Below are 25860 nucleotides of genomic sequence, written 5' to 3' on the forward strand. Positions count from 1 at the left end.
AAAAAAAAAGAAATTCAACTTATATATTTATTTTTATTTTTATTAAATCATAGCTGTGTACATTAGTATGATCATGGGGCACCATACACTTGGTTCATAGACCGTTTGACACATTTTTGTCACGCTAGTTAACATAGCTTTCATGGCATTTTCTTAGTTATTTTGCTAAGACCTTTACATTCCACATTTCTAGGATTCACATATACCCTTGTAAGATGCATATTTTTTCATTCTTCTCCTCTTTCCTTGGGTAAGAGGTCTCAGAAAAATCACCTCTAAATCCAAAATATTTCACCCCTGGAATAATGGACACCTGGGAATCCTCTGAGGAGTCCTTCTAAGCAGGACAAAGCATCTTGGGGTCACTGAAGGTAGCCAGGCTCACTGTTCAGGGATGGGGAACCCAAGTAGATCTTCTGCATTCTGAAGGTTTGTAAAGAAAAGCTCCCTGGCTTGTGTTGGAGAGAGATCTTTGTGGAAAGACAAAGGACATACATAGCTCTGTCTCCATTACACTGACACCAGATCTGGCTTTGTTGTGGTGCTACCATATCAGATGGCAGAATGGATGGTGGAAGAGCATGGGAACTGAGGAAGCAGAGTACTAAGAACCATGACCTTGGAGTTCAAGTATGGGACATCTCTGTAGGAGTGTGTGCCTGGCAGAGCTGAACACTGGGGTGTGGAAGTAGATGGCTGCTTCAAATTTGGACTAAGATCCTGAGTTTTAAATTCTTCATGATTAGAGGGAGGACTCAAAGAGTTAGAAGCCTCCTTGTTAATAAAGTTTATGATTTCTGGATGGACGAAATGGAAGAATGAAGCTGTGCCAGTACTGTGACCATCAAGAACAGATAGTGGGCCTGGCGCCCATAGCTCAGTGGTTAGGGTGCTGGCCACATACACCAGGGCTGGCAGGTTTGAACCCAGCCTGAGCCAGGTAGACAACAACAACATAGCTGGGCATTGTGGCAGGTGCTTATAGTCCCAGCTACTTGGGAGGCTGAGACAAGAGAATTATTTAAGCCCAAGAGTTTGAGATTGCTGTGAGCTGTGACTCCGCGGCACTCTACCAAGGGCAATATAGTGAGACTCTGTCTCAAAAAAAAAAAAAAAAGAACAGATAGTGGTGGTGCTGAAGGATTGATTCAATGCCAGAGGGAAGCACTGGGGTTGGGGGAGCTGACGAGAGGGGGTTTATTCCAGGCAAGCATCAGCGGGATATTTCCTGGAGGAGGGGACACTCATACTGAGACTTCAGGGAGAGGCTGGAGTCAGGCAGGTGTGTGGAATGGGTGAGGCATACATTAGGCAGAGGGAGTGCAGTTAGCAAAGCCTGCCATCAAGTGACCACAAGATGGCCGGGAACTGAAAGCAGTTCAGTGTGGTCAGAGGACAAAGGCTAGCTAGGGGATGTGGTAAGAAATGGACTTGGAAAGAGCCGGTGGGCACAGCCAGATCATGAGAGCTTCACGCTTTCTGAGAGGCTACTGCCGATCCCACAGTGGCAACTTGAGACCCCAAGGTAAAACAGTGACTTGTCACACAGCTAGTTGGGGTTCACTTAAAGATAGAGAAGGACTCTCCCTCCAATTCCAGGGGATGTCACTGACCTGCAGGCGTCCAGAGTAGAGTTGCAGCAGGAGGTGGTCAGCCGGGCCTGCTGCCAGGAGAAGTAGGGCTTCGGGCTGGGATGTGGCAAACTGGAGCTGTATGTCTATATTGGTCAGAGCTGTGGCCACAGGCACCTCCAGGTGGTTCTCCCCAAAAAAGGAGGCTGTGTGAGAGAGGCAGCTGTGGTTAAGGCTCAGATTCTTGCCTGGAGGAGGCCAGCTGCTGAAGAGTTGGATGGCATGCCCTCAATGGTTCTCCTGCATGATGCTGCCTGTGAAATGAGCCAGATCCCAGGCCCTGTTTGGTCCCAGCCCCAGAAGGCACAGCCTCATCTCAAGTTCCCTCAGACCTTGAGTTGGAAGGAGGCCAGACCCAGAAATTTCCAGCAACTCAGGTCTCCCCCTTGGAGGATCCTGAGGCCAGAGGCCTCTGCCAGCTCTGGCTCTCTCCCAGAAGAAACTCTTATCTTGGATCTGGGGCCTCTCTGGTCAAAGGGAAACCATCACTGGCCTGATAACGTGGTTTGATGGTGACAGCCCCCAGGAACAACCCCTCACTCAAATTGAATTGATCCCTGCTCAAATTCCTTCTCTAAGTTCATTCAAAGCTAGACAAGGAATCTTAACTGCCCTTATGCTTGGGCTCCTGGGCAATGATGGCCATGCCATGCCCGACTTCCGTGGGTTGGCTGTGGCCATGACTGGTGCCTGGTAGTGCTGTTGGGCAGCCCACCCCCTCTTCCTCTCTCAGGCCATTCTCCCAGCTGCTTTTGGGGGTGGGGGTGACAGTATATTGGTCTGTATCTGCCAAAGAGCAAAGGCTCTGAGGCCAGATGGAAAGCATGTGCAGTGTCAGACTCAAAATGGGCCAAAACTTCCTCCATTACCCCTGCTATTGCTTCCTGCTGTGGTGCTATTAACAGTCCCGGGTGAGCGTTCAGATCCGGTCCCATTGTTTCCATCATGGCCAAGGAGCTGGGGATGAGAACATCTGTGCTCCCACTTCCCCCAGGCCAAGCCTTGGGCTGAGGCTGAAGACAGGGCCTGGGAAGGGGTGAGGCTCTGGTGAGCAGGCCTATCTGGGTTTGCCCAGGGTCACTATGGAGGGCACCTTCTGTCTCATTCTGGGGAACCTCCTCCTTTAAGTTGCCACATCCTCTGGGCAGTTTCCCCAAACCTCAACCTCCAACCCGCAACCACAATTTCTGGACCATTCCTTTTGCAGTGATTAGAGCCAAATATAACTTTGACTTTGTTCACAGATGTCCAGGGCTGGGGGACAGACACAAATGGATTAAAAAGGTGATTCAGGCTCAGCACTCGTAGCATAGTGGTTATGGCTCCAGCCACATACACCGAGGGTGGTGGGTTCGAACCGGGCCTGGACCAGCTAACCAACAATGACAACTGCAACAAAAAATAGCTGGGCATTATGGAGGGCGCCTGTAGTCCCAGCTACTTGGGAGGCTGAGGCAAGAGAATCGCCTAAGCCCAAGAGTTTGAGGTGGCTGTGAGCTGCGATGCCATGGCACACTACCCAGGGTGACATAGTGAGACTCTGTCTCAAAAAAAAAGTGATTCATCCCTGTTGGGCTTCCCCTTAAACCTGTCACACATGAGCTAGTCCCCAGCTAGCCTGAGCCAGCTGATATCCACCTGAGGCAGCAGCATCAGCTACTGGAAGAGTCTGAGACTTGAACATCCTAAGGGCAGCCAACACTGCTGGGAGTGATGTCCAGGAAAAGATAATGTTCTTCCCCTTGGGCTGAACTGGAGTCCCCTCAGTTACCTCCTCTTGCCAGCACTACTGGCAACACCAAAACCTTTTCTAGGAAGCTACAGGAATCAAATGAGATCTGCAAAACCTTCTGGGTGGGTATGGCCCAGGAGGCCAAGCACACCTCAGTGCCAGCAAGGAACAGACCAGGGAGCTGGCACATACTGGGCACCCATACAGCACCTTAACTGCAAGGACACTGATTCTTTTTATTTTCTTGTTATGTATTTCACCAACATTTATATGTTGAAAAACATTGATTTTTTTGGTTTTTAGAGACAGTCTAGCTCTGTCACCCCAGTTAGAGTGTGGTGGCATCATTATATTTCTTTTTTTTTTTTTTTTGTAGAGACAGAGTCTCACCGTACCGCCCTCGGGTAGAGTGCCGTGGCGTCACACAGCTCACAGCAACCTCTAACTCTTGGGCTTACGCGATTCTCTTGCCTCAGCCTCCCGAGCAGCTGGGACTACAGGCACCCGCCACAACGCCCGGCTATTTTTTTGTTGCAGTTTGGCCAGGGCTGGGTTTGAACCCGCCACCCTTGGCATATGGGGCCGGTGCCCTACTCACTGAGCCACAGGCGCCGCCCCCATTATATTTCTTATTTTAGAGACAGAGTCTCACTTTATTGCCCTCGGTAGAGTGCTGTGGCGTCACAGCTCACAGCAACCTCCAACTCCTGGGCTTAGGCGATTCTCTTGCCTCAGCCTCCTGAGTAGCTGAGACTACAGGCGCCCGCCACAATACCCCGCTATTTTTTTTGTTGCAGTTTGGTTGGGGCCAGGTTCAAACCCACCACCTTCGGTATGTGGGGCCATTGCCCTACCCACTGAGCCACAGGCACTGCCTGGTGGCATCATTATAGCTCACAGCAACCTCAAACTCCTGGGCTTGAGTGATCCCCTGCCTCAGCCTCCTAAGTAGCTGGGACCATAGTTGCCCACCATGATGCCTGGCTAATTTCTTTATTTTTAGTAGAGACAGGGTCTTGTTCTTGCTCAGGCTAGTCTTGCACTCTTGTTTTTTTGTTTCCTTTTTTTTTTGAGACAGAGCCTCATTATGTCACCCTCAGTAGAGTGCTGTAGCATCACAGCTCACAGCAACCTCCAACTCTTGGGCCCAAGTGATTCTCTAGCCTCAGCCTCCCTTGTAGCTGGGACTATAGGCGTCCACCACAACACCTGGCTATTTTTTTTTTTTAGCAGGCGTAGGCCGGTTTGAACCATGCATCAGCTCTGGTGCATGTGGCCCGTGTCCTAACTGCTGAGCTACATGCACTGAACCTGGTCTTGCACTCTTGCCTTCAAGTAATCCTCCTACCTTGGCTTCTTAGAGAGCTAGGATTATAGACATGAGCCATCATGCTCAGCCAAGACATTGGTCCTTAGGAGTAAAACACAGTACGCTAAAAACTGAGGGCAGCTATAGCACGGGGTGGGGGTGGGGGGCACAGAGGCTATAGCACAGAGGAAGGAGCCACTACCATGGTGGGCTGGAGTAGCTCATAGCAGCTGGCAGGAGCTAACTATTGAATTTTCAGAATGTTATGAGCCAGGTCATGTTGCCCATAGTGAGAATATTTATATAATGGAAAGAGGCAAACACTATAAATCAGAGTTCTCCTCCCCCATAAAGCCCACTGCTAAACATTCACCTGCCCAGTGCCCATGGGGAATAGGGCACAGCTCCTTCCCCTGTGCTAAAGTGACCCACCCTTGCACTACAGATATATGTATCTCCCCACCGGGGCATGGTCAGAGTTAAAACTTTGGGCTGTACAGGAACTGAAGTAGATGGCTGGCCCTAAACACTGAGCAACCTGCCTGTTGCCCCCTCCCAGGAGGAGAGAGCAGCAGCCTGTTTGGCCAGAGTGGGAGGGTGGCAGGAAGCAGAGGTACTTTCCAGAGAGCTGGGGTCTGAATGGGCCCATTGAGGGGCTGGGCCCTGCTGCTTCCTGTGGGGCTGAGCAGAGACTGCTCACACAGGCTGCCTTGTGCTGCTGCAGTGTGAGGGCCAGGCAGCCCCCTCACCCCAACACAGGCCTCTGAAGCTTTGCTGGCCAGGGCTTTGGAAACTCTGAGAGTGCCATCTTCACCCCCCTACTCCAATATCCTGGCTCCTTTTTATTATTATTATTATTATTTTTTATTTTTATTTTTTTGTAGAAACAGAGTTTCACTTTATGGCCCTTGGTAGAGTGCCATGGCATCATACAGCTCACAGCAACCTCCAACTCCTGGGCTTAAGCGATTCTCTTGCCTCAGCCTCCCAAGTAGCTGGGACTACAGGCATCCGCCACAACACCCGGCCATTTTTTGGTTGCAGTTCAGCTGGGGCCGGGTTTGAACCCGCCACCCTCGGTATATGGGGCCGGCGCCTTACCTACTGAGCCACAGGCGCCGGCCTATCCTGGCTCCTTTTTCTCCCCTTTTACTCTCTTTGATGGGCTGTAATTGCAAGAACCCAGGATCTCTGTCCTATAAGTTTGGGGGGAGGATTGGAGAGGGGCTTCAAATGGAGAAGGGGTATAGGAAGAATAATGAGCTAAGAGTCAATCCTAGAGGACTTCTTGGAAGAGGTGAGACTGGTATAGAGCAGAGAGGGAGGGGAATAGGCAGTCTCAGGGCTGCAAGGCCAAGTAAGAGACTGGTAGGGCTACACAGGTTCCCCTTGGGTGAGACAGAGGAGGGCTTCTGTCCCTTTACCCTCTTAATGCTCTTGAAGGCAGATTAGTCAAGGGAAAAGGAGGGCAGCCTGATCAGGGTGGAGGGTGGGGGAGGAGTGCGAGGGATTGGCACAGGCTGGATGGGACCTGCACCAGACTTTTGGGTCAAGAAGACCCATGATTCATCAAAACACCAGTCCAGACCTGCAGCAGCTGTGTGGGTTGCCCTCAAGGTTAGAGGGCAGAGAAGGGGCCCAGCTCAGGCCTCAGTGTCACCATTCTATAAAACGGGCATTCCTTCCCACTGTATCCCCCTCCTGTCTGTGGGGCTTAGTCCCAAAAGTCTGGGAGTCTGCTCTGAGATACAGATGCACAGATGGTTAATGGTATGGGCTGCCTGGGCAGTGCCAAACCTTCAACATGGGAGTAGCAGGGTGCTACACAAGTCTGGGGGACAGTAGGAGAGGCGGGGATAGTACCACATGTATGGGCTTCTCTTTCTGGAAGAAGGTTCACAGCTGAGTGTCCTGGGCTATGCAGATGAGTATCTGCATGTATGTGCAAATGTGTGGGTGGTTGCCGGGGCATGCTCTGGGTTTGCGTAAGGCGGTATGTTTTTGTGTGTGCGCGTGTGTGGGCCAGGAGCTGCCAGGACAGAGCAGTGATTGTGCCCAGGCCTGTTTTGCTACTCGCTGCCTGTCCGCTGTTGTGTGGCTCCATGAAAGGGGCTGTGTGTTCCTGGAGGGTTCCTGCCCCTCCTGTCCGGCACCCATGGTGAGGTTTGCTGAAGGTGGAGAAGTCCTCATGACTTCCCGCTCTTCCTCCCACAAACAGGGCATGGCTGTCTGGGCTTGAGGGTGGGGTGGCTCCATCCTTCTTAGTGAGACCTAGGGCTAGGGGCACAGAAGAAGCCTGTGTCCTTGCTTATCAATCCCCTTCTCAGAGGGGCCAATGAAGCCTTGGTCAAGGCCCCTTAGCAAGGCCCCCTCTTGTAGGGTGCGGGTTGTGCTGACATCTCCTGGCTCCTGGGGGAGCTCCTAGGACAAGCATGAATGGGCACTTGGTCCCTACCCCTGGGGTCCCCATGCTGCTGCAATCCTGTTCTGAGTCTTGAGAGCCCCCGGGGGTGAGCCAGACTACCTCTCTGTCAGCCCATCTCTCCCCTGTCTCTGTCTCTGCTTTTCCCTGGTCTTGTCTTTGGCTTCTCTTCCCCCTGTCTTATCCTGGTTGTCATTTGGAGCACGTCTATGGCCTAGGGCTATCTGGACAGTTGGGATGGGAGCCTCCGGCCTCCCTAGCTCTAGACCCCATGCTCCTTGGGTGTTGAGTTCCACAATGTGAAAGTTCTCTGCAGCCCAAGCCTGCAGTAGGGTGGTCGGCCTCCATTTTCCGGGCAGACAAACTGAGGCTCCAGAGGAGAAGCAATTTGACAGAAGAAAGCAGAAAGAGAGCCTGTGGTTCCCAGTGTGCCACCTGCCTAAGCCCCACACCCAGGGACCCCTACCACACCTCATTCCCTGGCAGTGGATCCCTGTGTGCCCCATTCCCACTGCTACATTCCTGGTCGCCTGGGGGCAGCCAGGCTGGCCCTACAGACAGCATGCGTCACAGGCAGTAGCAGCATTCCTGGGTGTCTGCTGTGCCTGACTTTATAAGGGAGAAAGTTTAGGAGCCCAGAGCCACTGGGCAGGATGGCTGAAGGAAAGAGCCTGGCCCATCCCTGAGGGTGGGGGCCAGAGACCTGTTGGGGAGGGACAGGAGGTAAGCTGTGGATGGGGAAAGAAGGGGGACAGATTTTTTTTTTGACCCAAAAGAAAGGGGTATAAGGAAAGTATAAGGAAAATGGGCCAGCGGCGTTTTACCCACCACCAGGAGACCAGCTGCTGAGTACAGAAGACTAGGGAGGGGACAGGTATTCATTCAATCATTCATTCATTCAATTGATGACAAATACTATAATGCAGTGACAGGGATGGAAAAGAGAGCCACCCCTGGGAAGCAGAAAGCCTGAGACAGATACTAAGACTGAGAAATAGGGACGCTCTCTTCCACAAAGGCTGGACTCTAGAATTCAGACCAAGACCTGAAGAAGGAGATGGAGGAGGACAAACCAGGAGAGAGGATGGCACCTGCGGCTCAGTGGGTAGGGCTCCGGCCCCATATACTGAGGGTGGCAGATTTGAACCCGGCCCGGCCAAACTGCAACAGAAAAATAGCCGGGCGTTGTGGCGGGCGCCTGTAGTCCCAGCTGCTCGGGAGGCTGAGGCAGGAGAATCACCTAAGCCCAAGGAGGTTGCTGTGATGCTGCGGCACTCTACTGAGGTGGATGAAGTGAGACTCTGTCTCTAAAAAAAAAAGAAAAAGAAAAAGAAAAACCAGGAGAGACAAGAAGACAGGCTGCTGGCAGCAAGAAGATAGGATGCTGGCAGGGAGCCTGTGGCTGTGAACAGGACTGAGAAGGGGGCACCCAGACAGCAGGCTGGGGAGGGAGGGAGCCGGCTCTGAGGTGAGACTGGACTTCTCACTGTAGCTCCTTGGGGTCTGGCACCAGGGGTGGCAAATCCTGGTTCCAGGTCTGGGCAGGCAGGGGTGGGAGAGTCCCCACCAGGGAGCCTGAGGCAGTTGTGAGGTAGAGTGCTCTGAGAAGGCCGAGGCAGGGATGAAGGGCTCTCTGTCTCCTCTCATGGGTGTGGAAGGGGCAGGTGGCTCACCTGGGACTGAATGCCAGCCTGTGTGAGAGCAGGATCGGGCCAGGTGCCCTGCCTTAGTGGCTGGATCCTCCCTGTGCTCACCGGGCCCTCTAGACCTCTGGCCAGATCCCTCCCCTTGCACTTCTAAGGGACTCCCCCACTTTTTTCCACTAGCATTCTGTCCCCAAGCCAGGGATCCTCTGAAGAGGCTGGGAGTTCCTTCTGAGGGAGTCAGTTCCCTCTGACTTAGAAACAGACTCTGCTCCTGCCCATTCAGAGCTGGGGGAACAAAGTGATGAGCTGATATGACAAGTCAGCCCCACAGGGCACTCACACACTGTGCAGGGCCACGGTGGGCGGGTGTGGTGAGCATGTGTGTGGGTCAGGGCTGTGTGCACAGCGGTGCACGGAGGCCGCCATGGGTAGGTGGGGATGTGGTGTGTCAGGCCCACTCTGGCCCCAGCTATAGGCTCTGTATGCTTGGCCATGATTACAGGCCTTCTCCCCATCATGTCTGCCTCCCTGGACTCCTGGCAAGGAAGAAGCTTTCTGCTGTGTTTACTCAGGTGCCAGCCCCTCCATCAGCTCATCCTATAGACTCCCCCAAGGTTCAGCCACATAAAACTGAGCTGTCACCTTCTCCCAACCCTGTTACTCTGAAGGTAACAAGGGAGAAGGTTATAGGGGAGACTTTAAGGTCTCCTTGAGAAGATCAAGGGGAAAATATAACCTGCTCAGCGGTGACACTGGGGTCACCAGAGCCCAGGCTAGATGGCTCACTGCCACCTAGGGAAGGCTGTCTGGGAGACACTCACACACCTTGCAAACCCCATGGGTGTTCCTCCCTTTAGCTACCCTGGCCCCTGGTTCTACAATGGGATTCCATAGCCCAGGGCCATCCCAGCAGCCCACTGACTACCTGCTTCTCTCCTGTCCTGCAAGTTGCCACCATATGAACAGTAGGTGAGTTCAAAATCACAGGGAACTTAAAAGAGCAACTGTCCTTCTCAGGAGACAAGACCTTATTACTGAAGTGTGCTGAAACATTGGGTACCGTGGTGCTCAGAGGCAGATTGCCTCCACACCTGAACTCTGCAGAGACCTCTGCTGGGGTCAGGGTGGCTCCATTCCTCCTCGGCCCAAGAACTTTGGAGCCAAGAGATTCATACTCAGGGCATGTGACCTTCTGTTTGGTTGCCTTTCTGGTCTCTTTCAAGGCCAAGGAGGCCAGGGTAAAAAGAGTTTCATCAGCTACTGGCTATGCCCTGACCCTGGCCACTGCTTCTCTTCTGGTCCTCTAGCCAAGTGCCTTGACTCACCCATGTTAAGTGCCATGTATTGGGGAATGTTTCTAATTTAGGGACCCTCTCTGGAAATACCCTTGGAGACTGAAGCAGGGGATAAGTAGGGTGGAGATGCTGAGCTTGGGACACTGATAGAAACAGGGCTGATGCCCTGGGCTTCCAGCCACGTGGTTAGACCCTGGGGCCATGTGGGGCACAGAGGAAGTGGGAGGGGAAATGAGAGGTTTTGATGGAAGCAGCAGCCTTGAGTCCACCCAGGCTGCTGGACTGGAGCAGGAGAGGAGAGGAAGCAGGAATTCAGCCAGCACTTTGTGGAAGTGCTGCTGCTCCCCAGGCCCCAGGCAAAGAGGGCAGAGCTACTACTACTGCAGGAGCAGTTCCAAGAGGCTTTTCCCTGCCTTATAATTTTCCTTGTACAGGCAGAAGGGTGGACTTCCCAGCCTGCTCCATACCCTCCTTTCTCCCGGGAATATGAGACCCTCATCTCAGTGGACTCCGGCTGGGGTAGGGCTTCTGGCAGAGAAGAGTGAGGGACCCTCACCAGGTGGTAGGGTGGGCCTGCCCAGTCCCCCAGCCCGAGCAGGGTCCCTGAGAGGCTTCTTCCATCTTACAGGTGAGGAAACTGAGGCTTAGAGAGGGCAGTCCCCTGTGCTAGGGCCTCATGGGGAGAGGGAGTAGCAGGGCTGGGATGTAAGCCTCTGTGGGTGAGGGGTGTGTGCTGCGTGCAAGGGGGGGCTGGTTGCCAAGTCGGAAGTGGAACATCTGCAGCTGGAGTGGGGAGAGGGTATGAGAGCTGGCCCCCGCCTGGGGAAGACACACTTTTTCCCTTCTTGTCCCCTGGGGCTCCTTCTGTCAGGGTCGGGTGGAGGTGGGAGGGAGTGAGGAAGGAGGGAAAAGCAGCTGCTTTCCAAGGGCGGTTTGGCAGCCCGGCCTCCCTGGCTCCGGGGCTTGGTGGAACAGGGAGGGGCATCTTCATGGGCTGGCTGTGGATGGCATGTTCCAGAAGCCAGCGATAAGTGGCAGCCCTGCCCACATGGAAGGGGATGGAGAGGCAAGGGGTCTGGGCTGTGCTGAGGTGGGAAGCTACCCCCAGGAGGCTGATGGGCCAGGCCCTCTCCTGGGCAGAGCCAGAGCCTGAAGCCCATCACTCCCTTTGGGTCTTTGCTTAGCGCTGGCAGTAGAAAGTGACAGGGCTGTCAGGGAGGTGTCTCTGGGCTGGGCTTGGAGATAGTGAGTGTATGAGCTAGGATGGGGGATAGTGGAAATGATGACTACTGGTCTTGATGATGGCCTGGACCTGAGGTCTGGTGGCTCAGCTTGTGCACAATAGGCTGCACGTCTCTTCCTCAGTCCCACCTCCAAAATGCAGGGGAGAAGGCTGGGAAGAAATCTCAGCTCCAAGGAAGATGCTTAGGTTAGGGATCGCCCCCCCCCCCCCCGTGCACACACTCTCTCTCTACTTACAGCTACGTGCTTCCATGCTTTCTGTGGCCTCAGTTTCCCCTTCTGTAAAAGGGTACCTGGATAGAAGGACTAACACACCAGGACTCTGCCAGCCCAGCCCCGCAGAAAGTGGCTGGTGAGCGTTGCGGTCACTATCATGGGTACAGGAGAGCTACCCCTGGACTAAATGGCCACAGACCTGGCCAGACTGGACACTCCTGAGGACAGGACCCAGGGCCCTTATCTCCTGCCTGGGGCCATCTGAGCATCCAGAAGGCCCATTGACATGTGCAGATGAAGGAAACATCAGCATTTGAGGGAATTAAGATCTAATGGAGATGGCATTTAGCCCTCATAAGAGGGATTTTCTACTGGGCAGGGTTGTCTCACGGCAGATTGGGGGAAATAGCAGGCCCCCAACACTGGCAGTGTACCAGCAAGGTAGACCAGGAAACCTCAGTGTCCTTTCCAGTGGCCCTCTGGGCTAACCAGGCCCTCTAGAGATCCCCAGAGTGAGACCTCATCTCCTGTGGAGGTCTGGCTCCTGGACTAGGTTCCTGCCTGGCATTCCCATCTGCCAGCTGCCTGGATGCCTTTGGCCTGGGGGCCCCTCCAGAGTTATGCCCACCACTGCCACACTCCCTCCAGCTCTTCTTTAGCCTCAGGTATAGCCTCTTTGCCGGTATACCTACATCTCTGTCACTAGCACCAACTCTCAGGGTGTGGGTACACTGCCAACACCCACAGGAGCCCTCAAACCCGACCCCGCCCATTGCTGGCTGGACTTAGCGTCATCTCTTCCTCAACCTGCTAACTTGCCCAGTGAAGGCTCAACCATCCACCTCCTGCTGGGTAGAAATCTGAGAGTCCTCTGGACCCTCTTCCTCCTCCCTTTGCATAGCCATAGCCAACTGACACCTATGCTCCATCCATCCTGCCCCTAAATTCTCCTTCAAATTCATCTCCCCTTCTTGCTTCCCTGGGCTGTGTGCAAGGCAGGCCACTACCATCTCTTGCCTGGCTTAATGAATTTCCTGCTTCCCTCTGCTAATAGCAGTTCCAGTTAACCTAACCTTCATCATTCTCTCTTGCCTGGAAGCCTTCTATGGCTTCCCATTGCCTCAGGTTCAGGCCCCAACCCCATTCAGTGTGGCACTGGAGGCCTGGGTGCCCTTGCTCACCAGGCTCTCCTGCTCTCCGCCCTTGGATGTTCCATTACCAATCTTGCTAGCACCTGGCTGTTTACACACACAGTAGGTCCCCATGCTGTGTTTGCTCAAGCTGGGCCTTCTCCCTGGCAAGCTTTTCTCTCCTTTCTGCCTGTGAAATGACCTAATGCTCTTTCAGGAAGAAAGTCCTCCTCCTCCCCCATTGCCCAAAGCACCTTCTCTGTACTTGGGGTACAAAGACACTCAACTGTGGTGGGAGGAGCTATACTGCCGTCAACTCTCTCCATTAACACTGTGAGCCTTGGGACATGACTAACCTTGCTTGGGGAAGAAGGAGGGCAGGGCGCAGTAGGGAGCTTGGTCCAGCCCTCCCCACCCTGTCTCACCTCCAGGGTCCTCTCTGAGCCTCCTTTGCCTCTAGGGCCCCACTGCTTAGAGGCAGGAGGGCATAATGGCCTGGGAGGGGTAGGAAACTGTTCCAGCCAGGGACTGCTTTTCTGGGCCTGTGGTGACAGAGTCTGCTGCTTGTTTTTAAAGAAAATAGAATCAGAGCCCCTATTTATAGCTGGAGGCCACAGCCACAGCCAGGAGACTGTTGGGACTTGAGGCTGTACAGGCTCCCACTCTGGCTGGGTCTGGGGGTGGGGCCATTCCCAGGCCCCACAGCCCCCCTTTCTCAGCCCCCAAGAAAGAGTCTGTGGGATCTTAACATTCCCTGGGACAGGATGTAGCCTGCACTTTGGGGCAGGGGAAGGGAACCTGGGGGAGGGGGATGGAAAATTTCTTAGGATTGGTCCCTGGGGCCTAGAGTCCCTTGTGGGAATTGGCAGAGGTGAGGGTCTGTTATGTCTACTGAGAAGGCAGAGAAGGGCCTTGGGTGGTGGTGCCAGCTGTGGAGGAGCACTTTGGATGACCACTGGGACTGGGTAAAGGACAAGGGAAAGAGAAAAGAGGGGGACCAGAGAGAAGGGGCACACAGAGACAGAGAGATGTTAACAGGGAAAGAGAGAGAGACAGGGATGGGGGTGGCAGAGACAGAGAGATAAGGATGTAGAAAAAAAGAGCGAGAGAGACATGAGGGAGAGAGCTGTCTAGCTCAGGCGAAGCCCTGATATGTGAAGCCCTGAGCCGAGGAAGACAGAACAGGAGGGGAGGATGGAAGAGGGTGTTTCTGTCCCATAGAAAGTCTTATGGTACCCTAGGCAGAGTGATCAGTATGAGTTGGACCCATGTGAGGAAAGGCAGGATTTGGGCATTTCTGTGTCCTTTACCCTAGAAGGACCCTAAAAGGACAGGCCTTGCCCGCCCCTACCTCCCAGGGCCCAGGGCTAAGATACCCTCTATCTCTTAGGGTGAGGGAGATGGCAAATCTCCCTGGCCCTCCCCAGGCGATCTCAGCCAGGGAGGCCCAGGCCTGGTGGAGGCAGAGCCTATGAGGATGGACTTCATCACCAAGATCCCTGAAGAACTGTCTTGGAAAGATGGACCAGGGCAGGGCCGGGACCCCTGAAGACGACTCTGGTCTCTAGCTTACTAGAGGGAGAGTTCCTGAGGCCTGGAGGGGCTATAAGCTGGGCATGGCCTGGGCTTATATCTGCTGCCAGCCCCTGTTCAACCCCACCCTTGGTTGTGCTTGTTGGGGGCTATAGGGTGACTATAGCCTGGGGCATGTGCCATGGAGACATAGCCACAACTGGTGACTCAGATAGTTAAAAAAAGAGCAGCTTCCAGCAGTGACTCAATTGGCTCTGCAGGGGCTGGGTGGGTCTGGCTGGTACAAGACGGGGTGGTCTGGGTTTATTTTTGGCAGGGTGGGGCTGGGGCCAGGGGGAGGAAGTTGGGAACTGGGGGTGGAAAGGAGCCACTACTCTCATCCTGGGAGAGCCCCTGGGCTATGAGCCAACTTTGGAAAGTGGTTTTCCAATGCCAGGGAGCTCTGGCAGGCTGGGAAGCCTCTCAGCCCCATTCCAGGCCCAGGCTGCCTTGCTATATGGCCCAGGACAAGTGGCGCTGGCTTTCTCTGGACTGCAGAGACCTCTGTTCTGTTTCCATGTGGCTTGAGCTCAGAATTTTATAGCTGACCTAAGAGATTAAAGACCCCACCCAGAAGCTAAGAAAGGGATAGGGGTCTGCCCAAGGCCACACAGCAGGGCCAGGTATACCAAAGGCTATGGTGTCATCACACAGCTGGCTTAGGTTTCTACAACATCTCCTCTGATCCAAGGTTGTCATGTCAACAGTTTGGAGAGAGGCCCCCATTGGAGACCCCACCCATGAAGGGGCTCAGCTGGACTACAGATGAGTGGCCAGAAACACATGGGCCCCAGACAATTGGAGATGGAACCTCAGCCAGGGGCAGGAGCCTGGATTCTGTTGGCACACATCCAGGGGGCTGGCAGGCCCTGCCCCAGGGTCTATGGAGAAGTTATCTCTATGGGGGAGAAGGCAGAGGGTGTGTACACAGTGGGATCTTGACCTGGAGCTTAGGCTCTGGCCAGTCCCTCATCTAGGGTGTCTCTCTAGGTGTGACTGCCCCCAGCTGCTTGCCCCACTATTTAATTAATAATATTATTATTATTATTTGAGACAGAGTTTCACTATGTCACCCTCAGTAGAGTGCTGTGGCATCAGAGCTCCAACCTCAAACTCTTGGGCTTAAGCAATTCTCTTGCCTCAGCCTCCCAAGTAGCTGGGACTACAGGTGCCCACCACAACACCTGGCTGTTTTTTGGTTGTAGTTGTCATTGTTGTTTGGCAGGCCCGGGCTGGGTTTGAACCTACCAGCTCCATCCAGTGTATGTGGCTGGCGCCCTAGCCATAGAGCTACAGGTGCCGAGCCTTTTATTATTATTTTTGAGACGGAGTCTCACTCTGTTGCTTAAGCTAGTGTCACAACATCGGCCTAGCTCACAGCAGCATCCAACTCCTGGGTTCAAGTGATCCTCCTGTTTCAGTCTCTCCAGCAGCTGAGACTACAGGTGCCTGCCACAATACCCAGCTAATTTTTTGATTTTTAATAGAGATGGGGCTCTTACTCTTGCTCAGGCTGGTCGCAAACTCCCGAGCTCAAAGGATCCTCTTACCTCAGCCTCCCAGAGTGCTAGGACCACAGGCAGGAGCCACTGTGCCTGGCCTTGCCCCACTCTTGAGCCATCTCCCAGGACTCACTTCCTCTCACCTCCTCCAACTCTCATCTCACAACACATGCACCTCAGGCATCACCAACACCTTTGATGGGTCCAAGCGGTCCAGAGCAGAGAAGGTCCCTCACCTTCCTCAGTCTGGATTTCTCCTCCTCATGATGCGGCCACTAATGCGTATCATGAGTGGCAGCTCTGGTAGGTAAGCAGTCTCACCTCACTGGGCCCTAGCTTCTAGCTCCTCCCTCCAGAGAGAGGTCCCTGAGCAGGTGGCAGAGAGCAGACTGACAGCCCTCCAGGCTTCCCCCCATAAAAGGTGCTGGTATTGCTCTCTCACTCTGTTGCCCAGGCTAGAGTACCACGGCATCAGCCTAGTTCACAGCAGCCTCACAGTGGCTCCCGCCTGTGATCCTAGCACTCTAGGAGGCTGAGGTGGGAGGATCCTTTGAGCTCGGGAGTTGGAGACCACCTGCTCTGGGTTAGTTTCACTTGATCATTTGTTCACCATGCATCGACTAGGTTCCTTTTGCACTCCACCTGTTAGGTTATGGGGAAAGGGCCTAAGTGGGGCTGTCCCCACTTTGCTTCACACTGGGAGAGATGTGTGGGCCTTAGCTCAGTAAGCCAGAGAGAAGCAGAACCCCAGCTTTCCTGAAGGGTCCTGAGCTGGCAGGCAGAGGCTGGCTGATATCCCCCTTGGGCACCTACCTCCCTTTTTTCATGTCACTTGGTCCCCACACAGACAGGGCCTCTACTACTACAGGGCCCTCACAGGGCCATCTACTCTAAGCCCTTGCCATGGAACCTTTCTTTCTTTTTCTTTTTTTGAGACAGAGTCTCACTATGTTACACTTGGTAGAGTGCTGTGGCATCACACCTCACAGCCCATTGGAGAGAGGCCCCCATTGGAGGCCCCACCCATGAAGGGGCTCAGCTGGACTACAGATGAGTGGCCAGAAACACATGGGCCTCAAACTCTTGGGCTTAAGCAATTCTCTTGCCTCAGCCTCCCGAGTAGCTAGGACTACAGGTGCCACAACTCCCAGCTATTTTTTGGTTGTAGTTGTCATTGTTGTTTGGCAAGCCCCTGGCTGGGTTTGAACCTGGTGCCCTAGCTGTGGAGCTACAAGTGCCAAGCCATGGAATCTTTCTTTTTCTTTTCTTTTCATTGTTGGGGATTCTTTGAGGATACAAGAAACCAGGCTACACTGATTGCATTTGTTAGGTAAAGTCCCTCTTACAATTGTGTCTTGCCCTCCAAAGGTGTGGCACACACCAAGACCCCACCCGCCTCCCTCCTTCACTCTCTCTGCTCTTCCTTTCCTCCACCCCTCCCTCCTTCTTTCTGTCTCTGCTCTCCCCTTCCCCTATGGAACCTTTCTTAAAGACTTCTGAGCAGAAGCTCCAGATAGCTGGGCCTGCCTCACCCTGAGAAGATGGTAACACTACAATAACAGCGCCCTCAGCCACAGACTCTTACTGAGTATTTATTCCAAGCAAAGTATCTTGCTTAATCCTGGATAATGTAAGAGATAGGAAACATTTATCTGCATTTTAGAGAGGAGAACACTGAGGCTCAGAAAGGCCAAGTCACTTGCCCTTGGTCACACTTGGAGTGAAGAGCTGGAATTCAAACTAAACTAACACCAGTTTTCAACCTCTGTGTGCCTGGCCTCCAGCCTCCATGCATAGGTTTCAGGGGAGCTCAGGCCTCAGAGGTGGGGCTGGAGTCAAGATTGAGGGGCAGGGGAAGGAGCTCATTCTTAGCTGCTCTGAGATTCCCAAAGAGGGTGATTTGTTCCTACTCTGACCAGAGTAGGAAGAGAGAGAGAGAGTGTGTGTGCACGGCTGGGCCTGCGGCCTGCCTGGCTGGCCTCCAGCTGCAGGGGAGCAGGGTCTGGCCCCAGTCGCTGTGCACAGGGAAGGGACTGGGAGGGGCTGGTGCCGTGGGAATCCTGGGCTCATTGATATTTATAGCTGGCCCCTCCTGAAATGTGGGCGGGGGAAGGGGTTGCTCTTAGGTGGGAACGGAAGTTGGTCTCCTCTCCCCAGTTCCCTCTATCTCCCCAGAGAGCCAACTGACCCAGACAAGAGGTCCTGCCCTGGCAGTGGAGTGAGGGGCTGTGTCTTAAGTTGGGGTTTCCTCTAGGGCTGCTGGCTTAGAGTGGGACACTCTCCTTGCCAGAGCCTGCTGAACAGGCAGGTATGTGTGTGTGTGTGTGTGTGTGTGTGTGTGTGTGAGAGTGTGCACCTACTAGGTGTCAGACTGATGAAGGTTGTGGACCAGGGGGTGGAGGACAGGGGAGTATGTGGGGGAGAAAGACCTGCAACCCTACGTGATAGGCCATAGGGTAACCTATGGTTAGAAAAGGCTCCTGGTAGCCGGGCGTTGTGGCGGGCGCCTGTAGTCCCAGCTACTCGGGAGGCTGAGGCAAGAGAATCGCTGAAGCCCAGGAGTTGGAGGTTGCTGTGAGTTGTGTGAGGCCACAGCACTCTACAAAGGACCATAAAGGGAGACTCTGACTCTACCAAAAAAAAAAAAAAAAACAAACAAAAAAAAACAAAACAATTCCAGAAAAGGCTCCTGGGGGCAGTAATACTGGAGCTGAGCTTTGAAGTATTAGAGGAAAAGAGAAGGCCAGCTGGAGGGGAACAGGTAGAGTGAAGGTGGAGACAGCCAGGGATTATGGATTATTGTCTGATATTAGTTTATCAGCCAGGCTGTGGGATGCAGGATCACCTTGAATATGGAGGCTGATCTATTAGGGGAGAGAAGGGCATGGCATAGCATAGATGGGGCATCTCTCTTTTAGTTTTTCTTTTTGAGGCAGAGTCTCAAAAGGCAGGCCCAGCAATCCGGAGCTTCTGCTCAGCCGTCTTTAAAAAAGGTTCCATGGGGCAGCACCTGTGGCTCAAAGTAGTAGGGCTCCGGCCCCATGTACCGGAGGTGGCAGGTTCAAACCCAGCCCCAGCCAAAAAAAGAAAAAAAGAAAGGTTCCATGGCTTGGCACCTATAGCTCAGTGGGGAGGGCGTGGCCACCCACACCAGGGCTGGCAGGTTTGAACCCAGCGCAGGCTTGCCAAACAACAATGACAACTACAACCAAAAAATAGCTGGCCATTGTGGCAGGCGCCTGTAGTCCCAGCGACTTGGGAGGCTGAGGCAAGAGAATTGCTTAAGCCCAAGAGTTTGAGGTTGCTGTGAGCTGTGACGCAGAGGGTGACACAGTGAGACTCTGTCTCAAAAAAAAAAAAAAAAAAGCCAGGTTCCATGGCAAGGGCTTAGAGTGCCATGGCATCAGCCTAGCTCACAGCAATCTCCAACTAACTCCTGGGTTCAAGTGACCCTGCTGCCTCAGCCTCCCGAGTAGCTGGGACTACAGGTACCCACCACAATGCCTGGCTAATTTTTCTATTTTTAGTAGAGATGGGGGGCTCTCATGCTTGCTTGGGCTGGTCTTGAAATCCTGAGCTCAACGAGTCCTCCTGTCTTGGTCTTCCAGAGTGCTAGCATTACAGGGTTGAGCTACCATGCTCTGCCAAATTGAGCTTCTCTAATCTGGAAATTTGAAATCTGAAGTGCTCCCAAATCCAAAACATTTTGAGCACCAACATGATGCCATAGGTGCAAAATTTCAAACTTTGTCTCATGTACAAGGTTAACAGTTGTATAAAATTACTTGCAGGCTATGTGTAGAAGGTATATATGACATACAAATGAGTTTTTATGTTTAGACCTGGGTCTTGTTCCAAAGATATCTCATCATGTATATGTAAATGTTCTAAAATAAAAAAAAAAATTCAAAATCTGAAACACTGGTTCCCAGCATTTCAGATAAGCGATGCTTAGCCTGTAATGGTGTTTTCGGGCCTGGAGGCAGGTGACAGGAGGGTCATGCTGGGATAGGAGAGACCACAGAACCCCCAGGCTCAGCTAACAAGGAAGCTGGGATTGAAAGGGCCCGAGTTTGTTAGGATTCTTTGAAAGTCAGAAAGTTTTCTTTTTTTAGACAGAGTCTCATTTTGTCACTCTCGGTAGAGTGCTGTGCTGTCGCAGCTCACAGCAACCTCCAGCTCTTGGAGGTTTTCTATTTTTAGAAGAACCCTTTACCAAACCACATCTTCCATAAACCCAATCCTTACATTTGTGGTCAAGGAGCTGCTATGTGTGACCTGGGGTGGGGCAGACATCTCATAGGTGTATTCCCCTCCAGGTCAGCTCAGGTGTGAAGCCCTGGAGTGCCTAAGGGCACAGTCTGAAGATCCCCATTGGCACAGAGATCTCTATGCTCCTCTGGGGGCCCAGCCCTGTGCAGACCCCTGAAAAGGCAGATGGGATGTTTGTCTCCAAGGAGCTTCTGGTCCAACCAGGGTATAAGGACAAAGGGTAGGGAGGCCTAGGCTCTAAGCTGCTAAGGACTCACTGTGGGGCTCTGAGCCCTGGTCTGGAGTTGGCCAGTTTCTGCTGCAAGGCCCCGGAAGGGAGGCAGACTCACTGACGCACCACGACCATCAGCCACGAGAGACCCGCATGCTGAAACGTTTAAACATTTGCAATGGCTGGAGGCCTGGGTAGCACACACCAGGGTTGGCAAGGCTGGCTCTTCTTCAGGCTGGGAGCTTGCCTGGGTGTGGGTAGGAGCTGAGCGAGAGGACAGAATGCTCAACAGGACGGGCACTGTCCTTGGCTGGACCCACCCATGCCACCACCAGAACATAGGTGAGCCATGCCACCGAGCCACCCAAACGGCAGCCCCTACAGCTCTTCCACTACACCGGAGACAAATGCCACTTTGTAACCTCAGCCATGAAGAGGTGGAGGTTTTTTTTTTTTTTTTTGTAGAGACAGAGTCTCACTTTATGGCCCTCGGTAGAGTGCAGTGGCATCACACTGCTCACAGCAACCTCCAACTCCTGGGCTCAGGTGATTCTCTTGCCTCAGCCTCCAGAGAAGCACCCGTCACATCTCTTGGCTATTTTTTTGTTGCATTCGGCTGGGGCCTGGTTTGAACCCGCCACCCTCAGTATAAGGGGCCAGCGCCCTACCCACTGAGCCATAGGCGCCACCTGAGGTGGAGGTGTTTTTTGGGAGGGGATTCACTTATCCTGTGAGAAAGTGTGGGGGGTTTGGAAACACATGATAGAGGGACATGGGGAAATCAGAACAAAGGTTTCTTCAGTCTTCAGGGAGCTGTCTCTCCCCTACTGGAGTCTTGAGCCCACTAGAGGGTGGTTGCCTACCTGGCTTGATCTGCGAAAGCTGGCTACTATTGGAGTGATTGAGAACACCAGGGCCTGTGTGCCCAAAGAGTGATATGGGGCAGGGTCTGATTTTCTCATCTGTAAAGTGGGAATGATTCCTGACTTGCAGTGCTGCTGTGAGGCTGCAGGGCAATGTGGTTAGTGCCTACCATGGGATGTCCCTGGAGGTAAAAGCTCAGTGAAAAGATAGCTCCATCCCTTCCCCTGCTCGCAGAAGGAGAGGGAGCTAGGAGCCCTACCCCTGACAGGATCCAAGTACAAAACTGTTCATACAAATTCAGTTCATTCAAAATTTCCTCACACAAATTGAATAATATAATACTAATGCAGTAAGTTTCAAACCTACTCTAAGTGTGCACTTAGAAGAGTCATCTTAACTCTAGAAGGCTCTATAGAATTGGATATAAGCTGGGCCAGAGGGCCTGTAGGAGGCAAGAGGGGAGTTGGATCAGTCCAGGAGTTGGGAGAGGGGGTGAAGGAGCAGAGGGACTGGACTCTAGTCCCAGATCCACAGGTCCCCCCCGATTCATTTTGCTCCTGAGCTGGAATAGGAGCCACAGTACAGCATCCCAACCACCACCCTGTGCTCACCCCCTTCCCTACCACTCAGCTCAGGCCCTGAGGCAGGGGGCTTAGAGAGAACAGCAGCTACCTCATCCAGGTCTGTGAGTGCAACTGTGTGCAGTGTGTGTGCCCACATCTGTGCGTGCCAGTGAGTGTGTATGTCAGGGCTATTTCCAACTCCTCCTCCCCTGCCTGCCCCTCCTGGGCAGCACGCCCAGTTCCCAGACGGAGCCTATACACTTCCTCTGTGAGCTCCACACGCCCCACTCCCCTCCATCAGAATTGCCAGCAGCCTGCTGGCCCACCTGGTGTGGCCCGCTCCCCAAACCCCCCAGGCCCCCCAGGCAGGCAGCACTGAAAGAGTCTTCTTATCCTGCCTGGGTGGGCAGACTTGGGAGGGAGGCTCAGTTGTACTTGGTTCTGGAACAGCTTTTCTAGAGCCTGGGTGGGCTGGCCCCTGCCCTGCCCCAGAGGCCTGGGACTGCACACATGTACACAAACAAAGCTCAGGGTCTGCCCTGAGCACCACTGGTCCCCCAGACCATCCTTGGGGCAGCAGGAGCTACCCTGGTTCAACTATTTACACCTGGTGCCCCTGCTGCGCTGCTCCTTAAGACACTCCCATCAGTTCAGAGCTCCCACCAAGGTAATGCACAAGCTTTCCCTGCCAGGTACTCTCACCTGGGTCCCACCTGAATCCCTCATATCCTGCCTTTCAAAGTCAGCCCCACCAGGCTGGGAGGAGGAGCTCTCTGCTCATGGGCTGTTCCTCTCACTGGAATGCTGTCCCCTTTTTTTCTCTGCCTGCCCTTGGAGCATCAGCTGAAATCCAATATCCCCCAATGCTTGTCCCTCTCCTGAGAGCCCCTACAGGGCTCAGGAGGAGATGGAAACCACATTTGTCATTGTCATCCACACTATCACGGTTACCCAACTCTAATCCCCCAAGCAGGCTGGGAGCTCTTCCTGGGCAGGTGGGGTTCTCTGTGGACTTAGAATACATTTCTTCTTTTCTGGGGCCTCAGTTTCCCTCTCTGTACAATTGGAAGTTTGGCCCAGATGGTCTCCTAGGGTATATGACTCCAGTCCAGGCCCATGACCCACATGCTCTAGAATGTTGAGTGGTGGGAGAGTCCCCTAGGATGCCTCACCCTGGCACAGGAGAACTTGAGCACCCTTGCGACAAGGGTGTCCTTCCTCAGTGGGAAGTGAGTGGGAGTGATGCCTTTCTCAGGTAGGGCCATACCACTTGCAGAGACCAGGCCAGCAGTGGTGCTAGAGATGGGTTAGTTATTGGATGGGAGCTCTCCACCTGCGCCCCCCTTTCCAAATCCTTCCCAAAGGCAGGGGTTGGTTTAAACTTATAAAATCCCCTAGACATCATGCCACCCTCCTGCCCTAAAATCTTTGTTGGCTCCCCATTGACAAAAGGGCATAGGCTACGGGCTTCATTTTGCCATTTAAGGTTTCTGTGTTTGAGCCTAATGGCTCTACCTGGCCTGTGCTCACCCAGGCTGCAGGCTGTCCTATCTCAATACCCCTCTGTCTACACCCACCTCATTGCTAAGCCCCTGCCTAGAGTACTTGCTCTCTTCCCATCCTTCAAGGCTTGCTTCAAGGAACACCCTCTGTCCCGCCTAATACCTTTCCTCTGGATCTTTGCAAATACAACTGGGAATTGCTGTTCAAGTTGTAATCTGCATTTCTGCCTCTTGAATGAGTCTAAGTTCAGTCTGTCCATTGCTGTGCCCCTCTCATAGCCCAGCACAATGCTGGCATGTTGTTGGTGCTAGGAAGGCATTTAAGAATGGCTCTTAGTTGAAGCCTAAGGAGGCAGGGGTGCTGGAATCTCTCCCTTGCCTGGGGGCTGGATGAGCTGACCTCTGCAGTGACCTTGGATGCTCCCTTTCCATTTCTTCAGTGGCCTGAGCCCCACCCAGACCCTGAGACCTCAGGGGATCAGGTCCCTGCAGGAGATCTGGGGATCCAGCCCTGACTCAGTCCAGAGGGTCCTCCCTTGACTCATTTCCCTTCTGGGCACCTCATGATGTCCTACTTTAGAGCTGGCTTCCCCATCTGAAGGGGAGAAGGGTGTGGCCTGGGACCTTGGAAGGGAAATTCAGGCCCTTTTGCTTAAAGTTGCTCTTGGGAATGGTCCCAAAAGATGTAGGCTAAAGCACTGATTCATACATGGGCAGTAATGACTGATGGGCCCTGAGGCCACAGTTCTTATGGCATAACCAGACCATGCCTTCACTAAAGGAAGAATGCTGTAATGTTGGGATTTCTGGCATTGTGACAGAAAGGGGATGCTTCTAGCACCTCTCAGAAAGCAAACCTCCATTCAGTCTCTGCTGGAGTCTGGCACCAGTACTAGGGACAGGGAGGCATGGCAGAGGCTTGCTCAGGGCTACCTGAGGGACAAGCTCCCCCTGGACACAGGGCCCTGCCTCTAGCAGATGAGTTGGTCAGGGGAGGGTCCTGTCTGTAACCAACAGGAGTGAGAAGAGGAGTGCAGAAGGAAGAGGGAAGGCGGCAGACAGACAGATCCAAGAGGGAGCAAGGGGAGGGGAGGAGGATGGAGTTGGGAGAGGCTGGAAGGGGTCGAGGCTGAGGTGTGTGTGGGCCCTTCACAGGGTGGGGCAGGGTGGCTCCCTCCCCACTTCTAGTCCTGCAGAACTCTCCATTCCTGGCCCAGGGCATCTGAGGCAGGGTACCCACTGCTGCTACTGGGTACCATACTATCTCAAGTTTTCCTGGCAAACGAAGCGTGGACAACATTGGGGTGGCCCCACTGGGTGTCTCAGACAATCCCAACAGGCAAAGCCACACACTAAGCGATTCCACCCTGGGAACCCTGGCCACCCCAGGTGGAAAATACTAGAAGTCCCCAGAACCTGAGGTCGCTGGGGGTCCTGCCTGTGTCCACCACCCCAGTGTTGCAACCTGGAGACTCTAGCCTGTGGTGGTGGGAGAAGCGCTGGGGATCTAGGCGCTACTTCTGGCCCCTTCTTTTCCTTTTTCCCTACCTGAGAAACCCCTCATAAGCTCCCTAGACTGGGTCGGGGATTCCGGCCCCTTACTCACCTGTGGATGCTAGTCTGGCCCACATAGCCATGGTCAAAGCCATGGTCAAAGCCAGGTCCAGGGCGTGGGCTGGAGGTGGGGGCCGCGCGCCGGAACGCATCACGGCAGGCTGGGCGGCAGGACTTGCAAGGAGCTGAGCGGAGCCCTAAGAAGTGACTCTGGGCGGCAGATCCGGCAGCGGAGGCAACAGGCTCTGCTCAGCAGGGCGGGCTGGGGCTCGGTCCACGGCACTTAACTCGGGGGCGGGGCAGGAGCCGACCCGCGCGCGCTCGGGTTTCAGGCCCAGGCTGCCCCAGCGGCCCCCACCCTCGGCTTTCTTAAAGGGCCCGTGCTGGGCTGCTTCTTACCCGGGCAGGGGTGAAGGGACCCTTACCAAGAGGTCAGATCCAGGCCCCACCCTGGAGTTTTGGAACAAAGTCGCCGAGGGACCCAGACACCCTAAGTTCTGACCCCAGCACCCTGGAGACGCCCTCTGGAAGGAGGTTGACCTGGGCCAACTCCCTCACTTCTTCCCTTTATGCCCTTGCAGGGGCTGAGGAGGACTCCTCCATACCACACAGGCCGCAGGACGGATGCCCGCCTGCTAGCAGGCTGCCCTCAGGACGCTTTGAGGCCTCAGAGGCACCAGTGAGGTTCTGCCGCCCTGCGGCCTTGACCTTCTCTGCCCCCAAGGGCCTCAGTCTCTCTGTCTATAAAGGAGACAAGTCTGGACTGTCCTACAGGGCAGAAAAATCCAAAATAATTAACCCTGAAAGGTGGGTGAGGACCACCCCTGCCCCACTTGCGAAGGAGTAAACTATGGTTCAGAGCAGAAAGTGGTTCTTACAAGGCTTCCAGGTGGAGAGTTAAGTCCCTAGCTATTTGGGTTCGGAAAACCAGGCCTCCGGACCCCTGAATTCCAGTGTTTCGACTTCCTGGGGCTGCCTCCTGGAAATCTGGCCCTGGATTTAGCTCCTACCTAACAGCTCCAGGCTGGGGCTCTTCTCCTCCTGGCTCCCTCCCATGCGGCAACATCAGCCTGGTCTCAAACAGGAGGAGAAAAGGGGAAAGTAGTTAGTAGTGTAGTGCTTCCAGTGCCTGGAGGCACTGCCTGTCTCAGTGCAGGCCCAGCATTACCTTGCTTTATTTGATTTACTTCTTCGATC

At 53.8% G+C, this 25860-nt stretch overlaps 1 protein-coding gene across 1 annotated transcript in view; it reads right to left on the reverse strand.

The window, feature by feature from the left end:
• Positions 1-24924, reverse strand: part of CSPG4 (chondroitin sulfate proteoglycan 4) — a 42370-nt gene extending 17446 nt beyond the window's left edge. Inside the window, exons 1-2 of the mRNA XM_053595313.1 lie at positions 24716-24924; positions 1614-1777 (exon numbers count right to left, since the gene is read on the reverse strand). Coding sequence (XP_053451288.1) covers positions 1614-1777; positions 24716-24815 — 264 coding nt within the window. The 5' untranslated portion in view covers positions 24816-24924. The remainder of the gene's footprint in view (positions 1-1613; positions 1778-24715) is intronic.
• Between the last annotated feature and the right edge of the window lie 936 nt (positions 24925-25860).

The sequence above is a fragment of the Nycticebus coucang genome, chromosome 6 (genome assembly GCF_027406575.1).
Source record: "Nycticebus coucang isolate mNycCou1 chromosome 6, mNycCou1.pri, whole genome shotgun sequence".
In the NCBI taxonomy this organism is placed as follows: Eukaryota; Metazoa; Chordata; class Mammalia; order Primates; family Lorisidae; genus Nycticebus; species Nycticebus coucang.